This window comes from Contarinia nasturtii, unplaced genomic scaffold (genome assembly GCF_009176525.2).
Source record: "Contarinia nasturtii isolate CC-2019 unplaced genomic scaffold, AAFC_CNas_1.1 Cnas_scaffold_129, whole genome shotgun sequence".
NCBI lineage: Eukaryota > Metazoa > Arthropoda > Insecta > Diptera > Cecidomyiidae > Contarinia > Contarinia nasturtii.
Genome location: NW_022197486.1, coordinates 4070653 through 4086849, shown reverse-complemented (window position 1 = coordinate 4086849; position 16197 = coordinate 4070653). Strand labels below are relative to the sequence as shown.

Here is a 16197-nt window from a genome sequence, read left to right as displayed (position 1 = left end):
AAACACACGAAATCAGTTAGGAAATTTGCTTAATTATAATCTATAGTTTCATCATAAATGCATATAATTATTGGACTAAAGAAACAAAAAATACTTGACTTTTTTTAAATTAATGCGACATTTTCGAATTAATTAACGATCATGTAATTGGTAGTTATTCGCGTGTATTGGATTGTAATATCAAATGAAAATAAAAAGCGCGGCAAGTTCAATTGAATGGTTGAACAATAAGAAAAATTCATGCTCTACTCGCGTAATGGCAGCTGGGCCATTGTCCATTGCCAGAAGTGCATTGCCAAGAAAGTGTAAGTTATATGCCGACCGAAACGAAAAGTTCATTCACCATTTTTATTAAAAGATTTTGATTACAGACCCAAAAGCCATAAAATTCGGTCTGGAAAATGTGCAACGTTGCGTCGATACAATTGGCAAACGAATGTGAAAAACTTGCGCAAATGACCATGTAACAGAACGATAATACAATGAATGGAAATAAAACAATGCATCCATAAATGCGGACTTGTGTTAAATGAAAATAGTGACGCATATTCTTGGTTGATTTCAAGATGGACCAACTTCAAATGAAACAAACACGCACGCACATACATTTCAAACGCCTATACAAATGTTTATTGACCTTGCAGTCGAATCCAACACACAAATGAGAGACAAAGAGAGAAGAGAGATATGGTATCATATACCATCAACAAATAAAACCAACACAAATAACATTTGAATTTAATTGCCCATATTTCACTCAATTGTGAATGGCGTTGCGTGTTTGCACTTAAGATTACCAACGAAATGGAGGGAAAAAACGTCTAGCAATGAAATGGAATTTTGCACACACAAAACAAAAATTTGCAGCGTAAATGAAGCAATTTTCTCTATTTTGCCATCCATTGGTAAAGACACATAAAAAAACACCACAATTGCAACAAAGAAAGTTGGATTAGTGAAGCCACAGTTACTGTGCGCATACCACACGAGCAAATCAATGGCGAAGAATTTACCAGTTCAATTTTGCGAATGTTATGGAATGTGAATGAAATTGATCGGTCGGATTGTTTTTTTTTTTATTTTTGGTCCAAATCTCTGAAATTCCCAAAACAAACATAAACGTGCAATGCAGAACAAGAAAAGCGGCGAATTGCATATCGCGTGATTTCGTTGATTTATTCACATAATATAATTCACATTGATCATGGCTTTTTTGCATCGCATATGCAAATAATGCGTGCACAATAAAGACGGATACAGAAAGAGAACCAGAGACTGTGAGAGAAAGACACGAAGAAAGGGCGAGCATTACCGATACTCGAAGTGTATATAAAAATAATTGAAATGCAGACTTTCATTGATCTTATTTCCAAATTTGCAATGCGAATTTCGCACGTTTGAAAACGCACGAATCATTTTTTTTCGAAATCCTGCTCGAATAATTTGCATAGCACTAAACTAACAGAAACCTCTTTCAGGCGATTTTTTCCACATTCGAGTTTGCGCGATTAATTAACTGTGTTTTTTTTTTGGTAACTTGACCACAAATTGACCATGCAAATGAATTTCAATGTCAAATATTTGCAGTGAACCGATGAAAATATCAAATGAATTTCAACTTCTGCAATTTAACCGCAAAGTGTGATCAATGTCAGTTTAATTATCAATTGGAGCGCACCTCGCATCAATGTCACATAGTCACTCTGCAAAGAGTAAAACTGTCTGCCGTGCAAATGAATTCCATTCCGGAATTTTGTGAATTCGAAAATCGCAACAAAATGAAATCATTTTGCAAAAATGATGTGAAGCGTAAAAAGACAAACCGCCGACATTCATACATCATTTCGTTAAATGAACTCCAAATAAACACATATACACAAGAACGGAAGAAATCAATCATGTAATTTGCGAGTAATTAAACCGCATTACACACTCAGTTTGAACGATTGAAAACTTTTACTCATAAATTATGAGCCATAATCGGTGCTATTATGGTTTGTTTGTGCTTTAAATTGCATCATCATCATCATCAATTTTTATCAGAAAATCGGATCATTGACAATGTGTGACATGCTATTGTGCAAATAATTTTATCGTTTATGACAAAAATTCAATGTCGATTTTTTAGTGCTTGGATTGAAAATCGATTTCCAAAACAAAACGTTTACGAATTTACAATGCTGAAAATGTGTTTGTTGTAGAAAAAGTTGAATCTTTTGTTTCTTTGGCTGTTTTATACTTTCAGCTTAGGTCGATTATATAATTTAGAAACCACGTGCAAAATACAAATTATCATCCTCTATTGAAGAAACGGACAACAAATCACTCAGTTCGAGAGGAAGAAAAAAAACACGAAATATTTTCAAAACAAACGACGCAACTGTATTTCAACTGGTCAGAAAACACTTTTGAAATGAAAGTTTTATATTTTTTGTATTTAAATTTTTGCCCCATGCACCGCATTGAAATGTCATTATAAAAGCAATATATGCGCCAACAAATAGTTGTTTTTTCTTTTGTTTTGTTTTTGTGTTATCTTAGTGTATGCCGAAAACATAATCGATTTTGTAAAATAAAAATGTTGCTAGTCATGCGTTTGGAAAATAATATTAGCCATTAAAAAGGCAGAATATTTAAATTCATTTTGTTTCTCTGCGATGACGACTACAAAACATACATTCCAATGTGTATACATCGAAAAATTTCTACAAGACCACGTATAAAATTGATAATTTTTTTTTTGTAGTTTGAATCGGTTAAGTCATAAAGAAAGTGTTGTGTCTTCTCTCTTTCTCGTGCATCTCGTTGAAATTTGTGTATAAATGTTTTTGAAGCGTGCCCATTATTATCAAACGATTATTATGTATGAATTTTCTCTCTACATGTATGGATTAGCGAATTGTCGCCTTTTCACTGCATGACCATTTTTTTTAATGATTGAGCGAAAAAAAATTAGATATTGTTAATAATTTCCTAATTTTGTTTTTGTTCATTCATTTTATTTCGTTTCAGAGATTGTGATCAATTTTGTCCATTTCCGCACTTATAGTTCCGATTGAATTTATCTGATTCTCAATTTCAATGTAACAATTGAGATAGTATGTAAGGGAAAAAAAGCGCTTTGAATGTAAAAGATAAATAAGGTGCTTGGCGATCAAATTATGAAGACAAAACATCAATGATAATCGATGGTTATTGCATCGATGAGACTTTTTATAACGGTACAATTATGATTTTCTGTTCAGCCAGACGATTGTTTACATTTATATTGTGTTTTTTTTTTGTTTGCTCTTCATTTCCATTGAAAACCGGCCTTGTTGATCTGATTCGATTAACTCGGTAATTGTTTCAATATCATGGCAATTTATGGTTCCGGCTGATTAGACTTTGAAAACGGTGGCGCTAATCATTTGGAATTGGTAATTGTTTTCTTCAATCTCTCTGTATCTCGATTTTTCAACGAACAAAGAAACAATGTTTTTTTTTTTTTGTTGTACAATGTGTAAGGTGTGCAACATTTGTTTTTTTTATGAGTTTACTGATCTCGCGTCCAAATGAAATTCAGTTGCTTAAAATGCAGTGCCACATCTTATTTTCCCACTGAAAGAGATTTCGAAAGAATACTGTGCGGTATAATTAAATGGAATTGAGTCGTGGTATGAGTGGATCGTTCGTTTCAATTTCATGAGCGCACGCGTCATATTGTAGATAGATGATAACGATATAATCTCTCAGAAACAATATTCAAATGTAAAATATGTGATATGAATGTTAACCGTGAAAGTGAAAATATTTTTCCCCCATTGCTATTGGTGTGTATGTTTTTTTACTCTTTGAAGCATATATAATTGAATTAATACATTTCATGCCAGAGTGCGAATGAGAATCTTTATTTGTTAGTTGAATTTTTTGTGTTTAAGACTTTGAATGCGATTTCTTCCGATGCATTGATGTAAATCAATGAAACGGATAGTGAACATGCAAAAACAATAACAAAAAAACAAATCGAAAATTTTTCTGAAGATGCGATGCGTTCAAATCAATCAAATGTCAAGGAAAGAAAAAAAAATAATCAGTTTTCCGCTTTGAAATAGAAAAAAAAAACGCGCTTATTTCATTGTCGATACAAAAACATTTCCGGTTTAATGGGAAAATCCGATTAGAATGGAAAAATGTACTTGTGTGTGAACATGCTGTGAATCCTCGAGGGAAAAACACAGCGGTTGAAATTCAATTCAATTATATTTTGAAAATTACTTCATTTTGCATTCAACATGGTTTTGAGTGGTGTTTGAATGAAAAGAAAATGCCGTGAGAAAATCGCTTGATTGAAATTGTTTTGAAAGTGTCTATCAGCTTGTGAAATTTAATTAGCGTAAAACGGTGGCCGAATTTGTTTTTATTTATTTGGATTTTGTGTCCAAAATTTAATTAATGTTTGAAAATCAATGATTACATAAAATGAAAGGTATGTGGAAACAACGCTGAAGACTCTTTTTTTTCTCTAAGACACTGCCGAATCGAATGCGTGTAGCTTTTTTTTGTTGTGTCTTTCTCTCGATGTGATGATTGATATTATATAAATGGTTGCAATGAAACAATACACAATTTTTAAGCGGTGAAATAAAATTATAGTATCGACAAACAGACACACACACAAGCATGGAGACAGATCTAAAGATGGTACGTGCGATGCGCCACGGGGCCATGCGATCATCATTATCATCATCAGTGTTATTACCGCATAAAGGTCGAGTATTTAATAATCGAGTAGGCAGTAAACTTTTGTATGTGATGTGCGGTGTCCATTACCTCAAATTTAAAATAATAAATTTGTTTGTCCGCCGAGAGAAGAGAAGAAAAGACACGGCCGCTAATTTATGTATTTGTTAAACACATTAAATTAATGAAGATCAGATCGATCGTTACAACAACCTGGCAACCCATTTTCTATTTATAATAATGGCATGGAGCAAAGCATGAACAAACTTCGAAAGATGACATTTTTGTTGAATTTATGGATATTCGATAAACATATATGAGCGTTTTTTTTAAATATTATAAAATAAATGTGACTTACTCAGTGCATTGTTGATAATCTTTAAATCCAGATTCTAATGATGTGAAGTGTTGCAATTAAGATGATAAGTCCAGAACGGCAAAATATCAGATCACGCGTACACCAAGAATAACCCACTAGTTTAAATCTAAAGCAACTTTTTCTTTCTTTTAGACTTCTTTTCTTTCTCAACTGATAATAGATTTATCACACACACAATCTTTTCACTTGTCGCTTTTGAACTGGTTTTATTATTATTTTGTTCAGTGTGTATCCATATATTTTCTTTCTTATTTTGCTTTCAATCAAACACCACCAATTGAACGGCTGGTGCGCAAATTTTGCTTTCAATTCGATTTGTACAGATGAACAACAACAACAAAACTACTTAAATAAATCGCGTAGAAACTTCAAGTGAGTATCACACCGTCGATAATTTTTACACAATATTTTTTCTTTCTTGTTAAATTCACGTTCTTTGTTTTCCTATTATTATTATTTATTTTTTTATAGTAGTTCGCATATATCATAATATGCTTCCTCTGTATGGTTGATACACTGGTGCACACTTGCTTTCTTTCTTTTTTTTCGTGTGTTTCGTTTGTTTACTCGCTGCCGTACTGTTACTTTGGTTCAGTGAGAGACGCGAGAAAATACAAAAAAAAAACCGTCCGATCGCTTGGTTGGCGAGATTACGATTAAAGCATACCACGGCTCCGTACCATCGAAAGCCTTTGAGTGTTGATATTAACGGAGAGACACAAATTCATGCTGTACCGTATTTCACATATATGTGCATGTATGTATCCGATGAAAGTGAAGAGCGCACCGATCATTCGTAATAGATCGACCGACCAAATACTTCGGACCCACGCACACAATCACGGATCCATTCGAAAAAGAGTTGAAGTAAATAAAAGAAGAAAAAAAAAATATTCAAAGTCATTGGAATCGTTCAGGTAAACATTCGAATGGAAATTGAAATCTTGGAAATCTCTTCGTTTACTTTATTTTTATTTTTTATTTTATTATTTCTTGTCATCAATACATATGCAAGCGGTGCCGTACTGCACATATTAAGCAGAGTTGCGGCCATTGGCGCAACATACATTCACTTTGACCGTGTGTGGAAAATACGAATGATGTCTGTACATTTCACTGGTTTTTACTCTTTTGAGCCAATGCATTCATTCGACTGATAAATCTTGTCTAATGGCATTTGCAATATGTGCAATTTTTTCGGGTTGTTACTTTTGCAATTGTTGTTTTTTTTTTTCTTCTTCTTCTCTTCATTCACACTGCCGACATCACACATTAAGTGTGTGCATGATATGGGATTACTGAACAAGTTTTTTAACTCTCTTCTCTCTCTCTCTCTCTCTCGATCGCTCTCTTTCGCTTCGTCGAAGTGAAATTTTTATTACTCATAAATGTTGTGCACATTTGAATGACGATATTATTGTTGGCTGGTTGACTGCCTGATGGGGATTTATTGGTTTTTGAATATCTGGATGACATTTTTCTAGTCGATTGCAATTTGTTGCACATACCATTTTATAACGAAATGGAAAGTTGTTTAACGCAATCGCACACCTCACAATCGCAACACGTTGATAATAATTGAAATTGAATTGTATGAGAGCCGAGATAAATTGGCAGTCAGTGTGTTAGAAAGCCAGCATGTGATTCGTGACCAATGGCAGGCGCATATCGCACAAAAATTTATGCATAATCAATTTGGATGGGAGCTTTTATTTGTCATCTCATTTTCAATGAATGACTTTGTTTTAGTTTTTGCTATGACCAAAAACTCGTTAATTTTATATTTGCGTTCCGATTTATTGACAAACTCGTCTTCTTCATTTTTTTTCTGCAACACCAATCGATTACATTCAATAACACATTTTTTGACTCGTCGAACATGAACAAATATCAAATAGACCACGGTTTTTTTTATTCTTCAATGCAATTTTATTCGCGCTAAAGTACAAAGAAGTCTTATTTTACACCCATATTTTGTTAGGAAGAAAAATGCGAATAATTCAATAAAGTTAAACATTGCAAGTTTGTGATATTTGAGGTCAATGATAAATAAATCAACTCCATCTATTAAGACTTCACATTCTTGAATCTGAAATTGCCTTCATCGCCAGTTTTACCTATAGTTTGCGATTAATATTAAATGCAATTGTTGGTTTTTACGTGTGTTTATGCATGATTTTAACTTTTCGTCAATTCGGCGATAGCGATCTATAGCACAATTCCACAAGGCGGAGTCTTATTTATTCTATTTTATCAATTTTTTCTTCTATTTTTTGGCATTTAGAGTGTATTGTGTAATTTAATTCTTTATTGATAATAGCCCAGGTAATCTTCATTTCAGATAGATATACCAACTTGACTTTGACGGTTATGAAAATTACATAAATGCATCAAGGTGATTTATCGCTTTTTTATAGCTTGATTGTAATGGATCTGATTCATTGTATCGCATCAAAGGTTTCAAAAAGAGTCGATTCACTTGAATACGGGTTGTTGAGGAAAATAAAAATAATCCATTGAGACTTTATGAATGCGGAATCATTCATATTCCAATTCATTCTATGCGGACGGATTTTTTTTTATTGCATTCACTTTTACTTTCGAATATTGACATAAGAGCGCGTATTATCACGAAATTAGTTAACAAAAGTTCTTAACTTTTGGAATCGATGGATTAAATAAAACTTATGGCCAAAAATAACGTCACTTTCAACAAATTTACTCAATACATAAAAAAACGGCCATAATAATACTTTTTATTTAAAAAAATATTCCAAAACAGACTATTTTGAGATATTTTAATTAATTTAATATTTTATAAAGAAATAAAGAAATATTTTCAGCCAGCTGAATCAGATCAGGCTGCTATCGTCAGGAGCTGAAATGGAGTGAAAACGATAGAAGTGCTTCTATATTTCAGCGTCAGTTGCCTGAGCTGATTCATCCGGCTGAAAATATCTCAATACAATGTCTGTTCCAAAATTATAAAAAATGTCCATAAACATAGCAAAATTCTCATGTTTAAATCTAATTTTAAAAAAATCCAAAGAAGTTTTACTTTCATAAATATTTGTATCGTTTGTAAATAAAAAATATTGCTTCAACCAGACAATATATTTAGCTGCTGTCATCTGGATATTTCAGCTCATCTGGATGCCGTCAGCAGATGATGCGAAGTGAAAACAATAGAAGTGATTGTTATAGTAATACCAGTTTATAACAAGCTTATATACCTATAACAATCACTTCAATTGTTTTCACTTCGTATCATCTGCTGACGATATCCAGATGAGCTGTAATATCCAGATGACGACAGCTAAATATATTGTCTGGCTTCAACAAATTAAACAATAGATTACAAATGGAATGTGATTTATACATGTCAAAATCGTGGATGACAATTTCTTGCTTGTTTGAAACATAATTGAAGGAATAAAAAAATCAAATTAAGAAGTAATGATTAAATAAATCTTTCATATTAAAAGACAATTTTCGTTGTGCCCGATTAAATAATATTAAATAACAAGAGATATTTTTGGCGAATGTTACGTTTTATTCAATAATATTGTGTTTTAAACAAATATTTTTTTTGTTATTTAATTTTTCATCATTATAATATGCGTTTCATTTGTTTGATTCATTGAATGGTTTTGTACGCGAAAGTACAAAAAAAATTAAAATTGTGTATGTTAAAATTAAGATCACGATACTTAAATAACGATTCTCTAAGTAGCTTTCTTTTTTTTCATTCTCATCGTTTAGCTGGCTATCCGAAATAATCGTTAACTTAAAAATATTAATTCATTTACAAAAAATACAATATTTTACAAATTGACGTTGTTAATAAATTAAGGACTTGAGTATCTTGAAGCACTCCGACATTATTTTTCTTCTTCATAAATTCCATCGATTCAATAAGGGCAGAATCATTGAATTATTTTTGTTCGATTGAGGATACACATCAATTGCATTGGTTTCACTCTTAAATCAGTACAAAAAAATTAAGTGAAAAAAAACTTAAAGTTAAAAAATTAGATGCAAGCTTGAATTAGCTGAACTTAAATAAATAAAGTATCTTTCTAAAGATGAAATGCTTTTTATCTGCATAAATCATATCCCCATTGAATCGATAAAATTCTGAAAGATGTGTTTGTGTGTGTATGTGTCGTAACAGAACATCTAATTTAAAAAAGAAAACGAAACGTATGACTAATTGCTGTGGGAAAATGTCAGCATTTGGTAACGGAGAGATGAATTCTTCGATTATATTTCAGTGTTCATTTTTTTCTGTTAAATATTCTCATTATTATCACTTTGAATTCGTAAGCGATATCACATATTTCTCACTTCTCTAATACCAACACAGTTGCTAAGCTCAATTTGTTCCAACTCGTTTATAAAAACCATCGAAAGCAAAAAATCAATGTTGTCTTTTGTTTGTTTCAATGGTTTTGATAGATGAATGTTTGGTTTAAATTTATTCGCTTCTCGGAAAGTTAAATTAGTTTAAATGCAAATGACGATTCCAAAGAAGGCAAAATAAATTTAAAAAAATGATGAATCATACAAAAATGGTAAACTAAAAATCTCTCGGCTCTGTGTCCATTTGACCAAACAAATCGGATTTCGATAAGGTATTGGTAACATATTCCATTTGTAAATTGATTGGAATGCTGATTGTGCGGCTGTTGTTGCTGCTATTATTTCGTTAAATTGTGTGACCGAAGCGAACAAATCATGACGAACAAAATATTGAAATTGAATTCAAAACTGCACAAAAATCAACGAATCGCATGTGAAACGCATCGATGTTGTTTACACTGACAAACGATTGTCATCTTTTAGTTGAGCCACTTGCTTGTTCGGCATCGTTGTTTGTACCGGCAATTTTCGTTTGTGCTCTATGATTATGATGATGACCATTACGTTTGTGGGCGGCATTTTTATGACGATTACCACCGCGTCGTCCATATCCATGTCGGCGTCGATCATTTTCCTCATCGTCGTCATCATCTTCATCGTCATTTTTAACCATTGTTGCGTTTCGTAGCGCTAATGCAGCTGCCTGACGTGCTTGATTCATTTGCTGCTCGGTTGGCTGGGGTTTGCTTGTTTTTTTACTCTTTCGCGGTTGCTGCAAAAATTAATTATTCAAATGAAGGTGACACATTTAGAAGAAGAAGACAAAAAGAAAATGTCGTTCTTAATTTTACCTCTTCTCTGGCATCTTCACTTTGAATTGAGATCACATTTGTTTCATCTGTATTCGAATCAATGATTCCACCACGTGCCATTTGATGCATATACAAATTGGCCATACGCACTTGCAGCGTTTTCATTTCACTGGTCAATTCAAAATCGGGAGCATTTTGTAATTCAACTGGCTGCGCAGCATCACGTATTGGATCGGCATCTTTGCTTATTGATTCACGGCAAACGGGACAACTGGCCTATAACATTTAAATGATTTCAGTTTTTCTACTTCTTTAGTTTAGTTTTCTTTCAATTTAATTCAAGGACTTTATATAAGAAAACTTTGCTTTAAATGAAAAAAAGCCTGATTTTAAAAGCACTGCATATCAAATTCGATGCCATACCTGATATGGTTTAACAGTTTTCTGTTGCCATGTGGGCAATTTTTCCAGTTCTTCGTCATAATTATGTTTGGACGCGTCCAAATGACGAACCAAGCAATAGCTGTGCAAATAGTGATAGCATTCGGTTTTGGTGAATTCATCGCCCGTTTGAAATCCATATAAACAAACAACACACTGTCCCGATGGTAAATTGCTGTGCGTTAAATGCTCTCGAGTCACTTCAATCAAATCAAAAACTACCGGAGCACCAATTGATTCAGTGAGCTTTGCATCGATTGCACGACGAATGGATTCGATGCCAAAATCGTCCAATCCACGTGGATTGCGTAATTGATATTTTGGTTCAACATCTGGATAGCCCTTAGTAAACATCACTTGCAATGTTATGCAAACATATTGTGAATCAGTCTCTTCACCGACCGTTGGCAATACAATAGTTTCAATCATTTCCGGAATGCCACTAGCGCATTATAAATAAATAACATCGATTATATACATCCATCGAATCAAATAATTTGGCTATTTATACTTACGTTTCAGAATTTTTTGTTATTTTGACATCGTCCATCAAAATCGCCTCCAATGATTCGACTTCGTCCAAAAGACTGCATCCACCGAAATCAGATGAAGAAAAAACAACAACAAAAATCATTAAATTTCATTTCATGCTTTACATTAAAAAAAAGAACTACCGAAATCATTACATCGAATGTAATCATTATTATTCGTTTTCATTTGTGTAATGATTTATTTTAACAATTTTGAAATTGTTTGTTGCTTGCATTTGTACTTACGCATCCATTTTGCTGTATAAAATTCAATTTACGTTACAAATCTATCGGATAGTTGCGGTGGAAATGATTTAAAATTTTCAATTCAAATGGAAAATATGAAAATATCGACCACTGTTGACACCCCAAATTATTTTTCACTCTTTATCTACCTTTCGCGAAATTCGCTCGATTAGCTGGGCAAAAAAATGCGCAAAGATTATGCAGCAACAGCAGTTTTTTTTTTTTGCTTCAGTTGAATCTTACAAACTCAATCACAACAATATTCGAAAAGGATAAAAATGCAGTTTAGTGTGCGGCCAGGCCAAAAGCATCGATTTCGATTTTTCATGTGATCTCACTTCTACCAATGTACAAACACCATTATCGTTGTCTCTATCGACACAGTTTGTCTCGTGCATGCGTGTGTGTTAGTGCAGCCACTTGATAAAACTACACACAATAAACACAATATTATTGGACTTTTTTGCATTTGTGTTGAGCACTGACTGTTTGACTGAACTACGTTTTCACATGTATTTGTTTTACTCGGTCGATACGCAATTGACATTTACATTTTCACCATCGTCTCAAATAAAAATCAACATTCACACAATGTAGTGCAACAAAACCGCACTTATTCCAAATTAAATCACAATGAATGACGATATTTTGTTTTTATTGTTGAGTTTAAAAAAAATCTTTTTTCAAATTCAATTTCTCATACTAGGTAACTTTTGACACTTACAAACCAAATGTGAACCATCCATAATGAAATAGACACTATTTCACCACATCGCGCAATTAAATCCTGTTTTGGCGCCGAAATTCCAATTGGTCTTTTGTTGTCATTGTTTTGTTATACAAATAATAGAATATTTTCTCATTTTCTACCGTGAAATTTTCGTATGCATAAAAATGCCAATTTTAGTAAAAACGTAAGTAAATCAAAAGTTTTGGATTAGTTTTCATTTTCATATCATGTTATTGGGTTTGAATCGAATTTGTCTTTGTATGTCGATTTAGTATTTATGTTTTTATGAAGTTGAGGTTAAATCACCACGATACAAACGTCACTCGATTTGTGAAATTCACTGCATTTTCGCAGAGACAATTGGTGTTTTGTTATTTGGCTGCTGAAAAATCGCAAATAACACGCGTAAACTGTCCAATGAATTTTGTGAAACGGTTTTTTTCTGTTACTCTTTCGCATTTATAAGTGAAATTCGTTGGAATTTTTTCAACATAAACTATGGCTCCGCCAAAGAAATTTTCAAAAAAATCCGACTCATCCAAAGTTACCAATTCGGCTACTTCGTCAAAATATGGTAAGTTTTACAACATTGGTGGTCATGATTAAATAAATAATTCATAAAAAAAAAATCATAAAATCACAGATAAAAAATATCAAACGGATTTATATGGAGATGATGACAGTTCACAAAGTAGTCATGATGATGACGGTGGTGTGCCAGCTGCGGCTGCAAAAAATGCCGAAAAATATGACGAAGGTGTAGACGAAGATGAATATGGAGCAAAAGATTATCGTGCCCAAATGGAATTGAAAATTGATCACTCATCGCGACCACTCTGGGTTGCGCCCAATGGACACATATTTTTGGAATCATTTTCGCCCGTTTACAAACATGCACATGATTTTCTCATTGCCATTTCGGAACCAGTGTGTCGACCCGAACACATACATGAATACAAACTGACCGCGTACAGTTTGTATGCGGCTGTTTCAGTTGGTTTGCAAACAAATGATATCATTGAATATTTGAAGCGTCTGAGTAAAACATCAATTCCACAAGGTATCATTGAATTCATTCAGTTGTGCACATTGTCATACGGAAAAGTTAAATTGGTTTTGAAACACAATAAGTATTTTGTTGAAAGTCCACATCCAGAGATTTTACAAAAGATTTTAAAAGATCCGGTCGTTCAGAGTTGTCGACTAAAACGCACCGAAGATGGTGATGGATTCATTGTTGATGCACAAGATAAAACCAAAACCAATTTATTCAATCAAAAAACACAAAACAATACGGTGACCGGACAAACCGATGACAAGACAATAACGGCCGTCGATGGTGCAACCATTGTTCCCGATGACATTACCAACTTTTACGATAAAATTGATAACGAAGAAGATGAGGAAGCTCTCAATTTGAATACGGTATCATTTGAAGTGAATCAAGAGAAAATTGAAGTGCTACAAAAACGATGTATCGAAATTGAACATCCATTATTGGCCGAATATGATTTTCGTAATGATACCGTTAATCCGGATATAAATATGGATTTAAAACCAACCGCCGTTCTCCGGCCATACCAAGAGAAAAGTTTACGAAAAATGTTTGGCAATGGACGTGCCCGGTCGGGAGTTATTGTTTTGCCATGCGGTGCTGGTAAATCACTGGTAAGTTGATTTTTAAAAAAAAGTGATCATTTGATTTCAATTAGATGTTTTGGAATACAAAAACAATAACCATTTGTAATTTTCTTTTGGCTTACAATCAGGTCGGTGTCACCGCATGCTGTACGGTACGCAAACGAGCACTTGTGCTGTGCAATTCGGGTGTATCGGTCGAACAATGGAAGCAACAATTTAAAATGTGGTCAACGGCTGATGATAGTATGATTTGTCGATTCACATCAGACGCAAAAGACAAACCAATGGGCTGTGGTATTTTAGTTACAACGTATTCAATGATAACGCACACACAAAAACGTTCATGGGAAGCCGAACAAACGATGCGTTGGCTACAAGAACAAGAATGGGGCATCATGGTACTCGATGAGGTACACACCATTCCAGCGAAAATGTTTCGTCGTGTATTGACCATTGTGCAAAGCCATTGTAAACTCGGTTTAACCGCCACCCTATTGCGTGAAGATGATAAAATTGCCGATTTGAACTTTTTGATTGGGCCCAAATTGTATGAAGCCAATTGGTTGGAATTACAAAAGAAAGGTTTCATTGCACGTGTACAATGTGCTGAGGTTTGGTGTCCAATGAGTCCAGAATTTTATAATGAATATCTCACAACAAAAACATCGAAAAAATTATTACTCTACGTAATGAATCCGTCAAAATTCCGGGCAACACAATTTCTCATCAAATACCATGAGCAACGTGGTGACAAAACCATTGTTTTCAGTGATAATGTGTTTGCGCTGAAACATTATGCCATCAAAATGAATAAGCCATACATTTACGGTCCCACCTCACAAAATGAACGAATTCAAATTTTGCAAAATTTCAAATTCAATCCAAAGGTCAATACGATTTTCGTGAGCAAAGTGGCCGACACAAGTTTTGATTTGCCCGAAGCCAATGTACTCATTCAAATTTCATCGCACGGTGGTTCACGGCGTCAAGAGGCACAACGTTTGGGACGTATTTTACGTGCGAAAAAAGGTGCCGTCGCTGAAGAATATAACGCATTCTTCTATACATTAGTTTCACAAGACACAATGGAAATGAACTATTCACGGAAGCGTCAACGATTTTTGGTGAATCAAGGCTATAGCTATAAGGTGATCACACATTTGGCCGGCATGGATAATGATCAAGATCTCTTTTATAAATCGCGCGAAGAACAAGGACATTTATTGCAACAAGTTCTTCAAGCTTCCGACATTGACTGCGAAGACGAACGTGTACCGGGCGAAGGTGGATTCTCGGGAAATCGAGCTGGTGTCAAACGAACCGGTGGCTTGAGCTCCGTATCGGGTGGCGACGATGCTGTTTACTATGAACAACGACGCAAAGCGGCTCATAATGTTCATCCTCTTTTCAAAAAATTCCGCGGATAATTTTTTTTTTCGGTTAATTTTCACATTAAATTCACATTTACATTTATGGCCTTTTTCTATATAAAATCAAATAAAACGACATTTCGAACAAAAAAAATGACATTTTTGTAGTTGTTTTAATTTTCTTGCTTTCTTTTCTGCAAATATTATTTATATTTTTTCTGCGTTGTTAAAAATAAACAATTTTTATTCATTGATTCGATCCATAGAAAAAGCGATAGTGGCCTTCAAGAATGGGGAATCGTTGAGCTTCAAGGCGATTTGGAAGTGCGTGGTGATGAAAATATGGAGAATCAATTCATTGGCGATTTGAATTACGATAAATATGGACAGCCAGTAAGCATTTTCTTTTGATCTTTCTCTAACTCTCAATGTCTTGTCGTCACACTGCTTGATTGAAGGAAATCCAAAAATTATGTATTTCAGTTAGCTTACCTTTATTTTAATATTTTTTATATTGATCCTTATCGAAAATATAGATTTTGATCATTGGTCATCATATTTTGCATGGAAAAGAGCAGAAAATGGAAAAACCATATGCTGTAATGGAAAAAGTTGTTCACGACGCAACCGAATCGGAAGAAATTGACTTAAATCAAACGTCAAATTTAGATACAACAGCCAATCGTACCGTTCTCGATTCCACAATTGCCATTGAGCACAAGAGCCAAACAACAACAGAATATCGTGTTCGAGCAATTGTTCGCAAGAAATTGGTGTTCAAAACACGACCGAAACCTATCATTGCTAATGTTGCTAAAACTGTTTGAGAATAATACTTCCAGTAAAATATTTTTTTTTTTTACTTTAATTGAACAACATCGCATTTATTTTGATTTCGAAAAAAATAAACAGTTGCACAAAGTTGGCGTTTTCGTTTTTATAATTAGAAAGAAATAAATCAATT

General features: G+C 33.7%; 3 protein-coding genes across 3 annotated transcripts; 2 read left to right on the top strand and 1 right to left on the bottom strand.

Annotated features, from left to right (window-relative positions):
* Positions 1-8702: 8702 nt before the first annotated feature.
* On the bottom strand, positions 8703-11833 carry LOC116342077 (E3 ubiquitin-protein ligase RNF25). Its single transcript, XM_031769571.1, has 5 exons — positions 11493-11833; positions 11232-11303; positions 10699-11158; positions 10315-10551; positions 8703-10235 (listed from the first exon to the last, which is right to left on the bottom strand). Exons 1-5 carry the CDS (start codon positions 11498-11500, stop codon positions 9936-9938), a joined length of 1077 nt encoding a protein of 358 aa, XP_031625431.1. The 5' UTR covers positions 11501-11833; the 3' UTR covers positions 8703-9935.
* A 304-nt stretch (positions 11834-12137) lies between these two features.
* Positions 12138-16155, top strand: LOC116346087 (chromosome transmission fidelity protein 8 homolog). The gene is made up of 3 exons (XM_031775995.1): positions 12138-12406; positions 15500-15626; positions 15770-16155. The coding sequence occupies exons 1-3, from the start codon at positions 12387-12389 to the stop codon at positions 16058-16060; spliced, it is 438 nt and encodes a 145-aa protein (XP_031631855.1). The 5' UTR covers positions 12138-12386; the 3' UTR covers positions 16061-16155.
* LOC116346076 (general transcription and DNA repair factor IIH helicase subunit XPB) lies at positions 12552-15364 on the top strand. The gene is made up of 3 exons (XM_031775983.1): positions 12552-12796; positions 12866-13890; positions 13992-15364. The coding sequence occupies exons 1-3, from the start codon at positions 12721-12723 to the stop codon at positions 15288-15290; spliced, it is 2400 nt and encodes a 799-aa protein (XP_031631843.1). The 5' UTR covers positions 12552-12720; the 3' UTR covers positions 15291-15364.
* Positions 16156-16197: the final 42 nt, after the last annotated feature.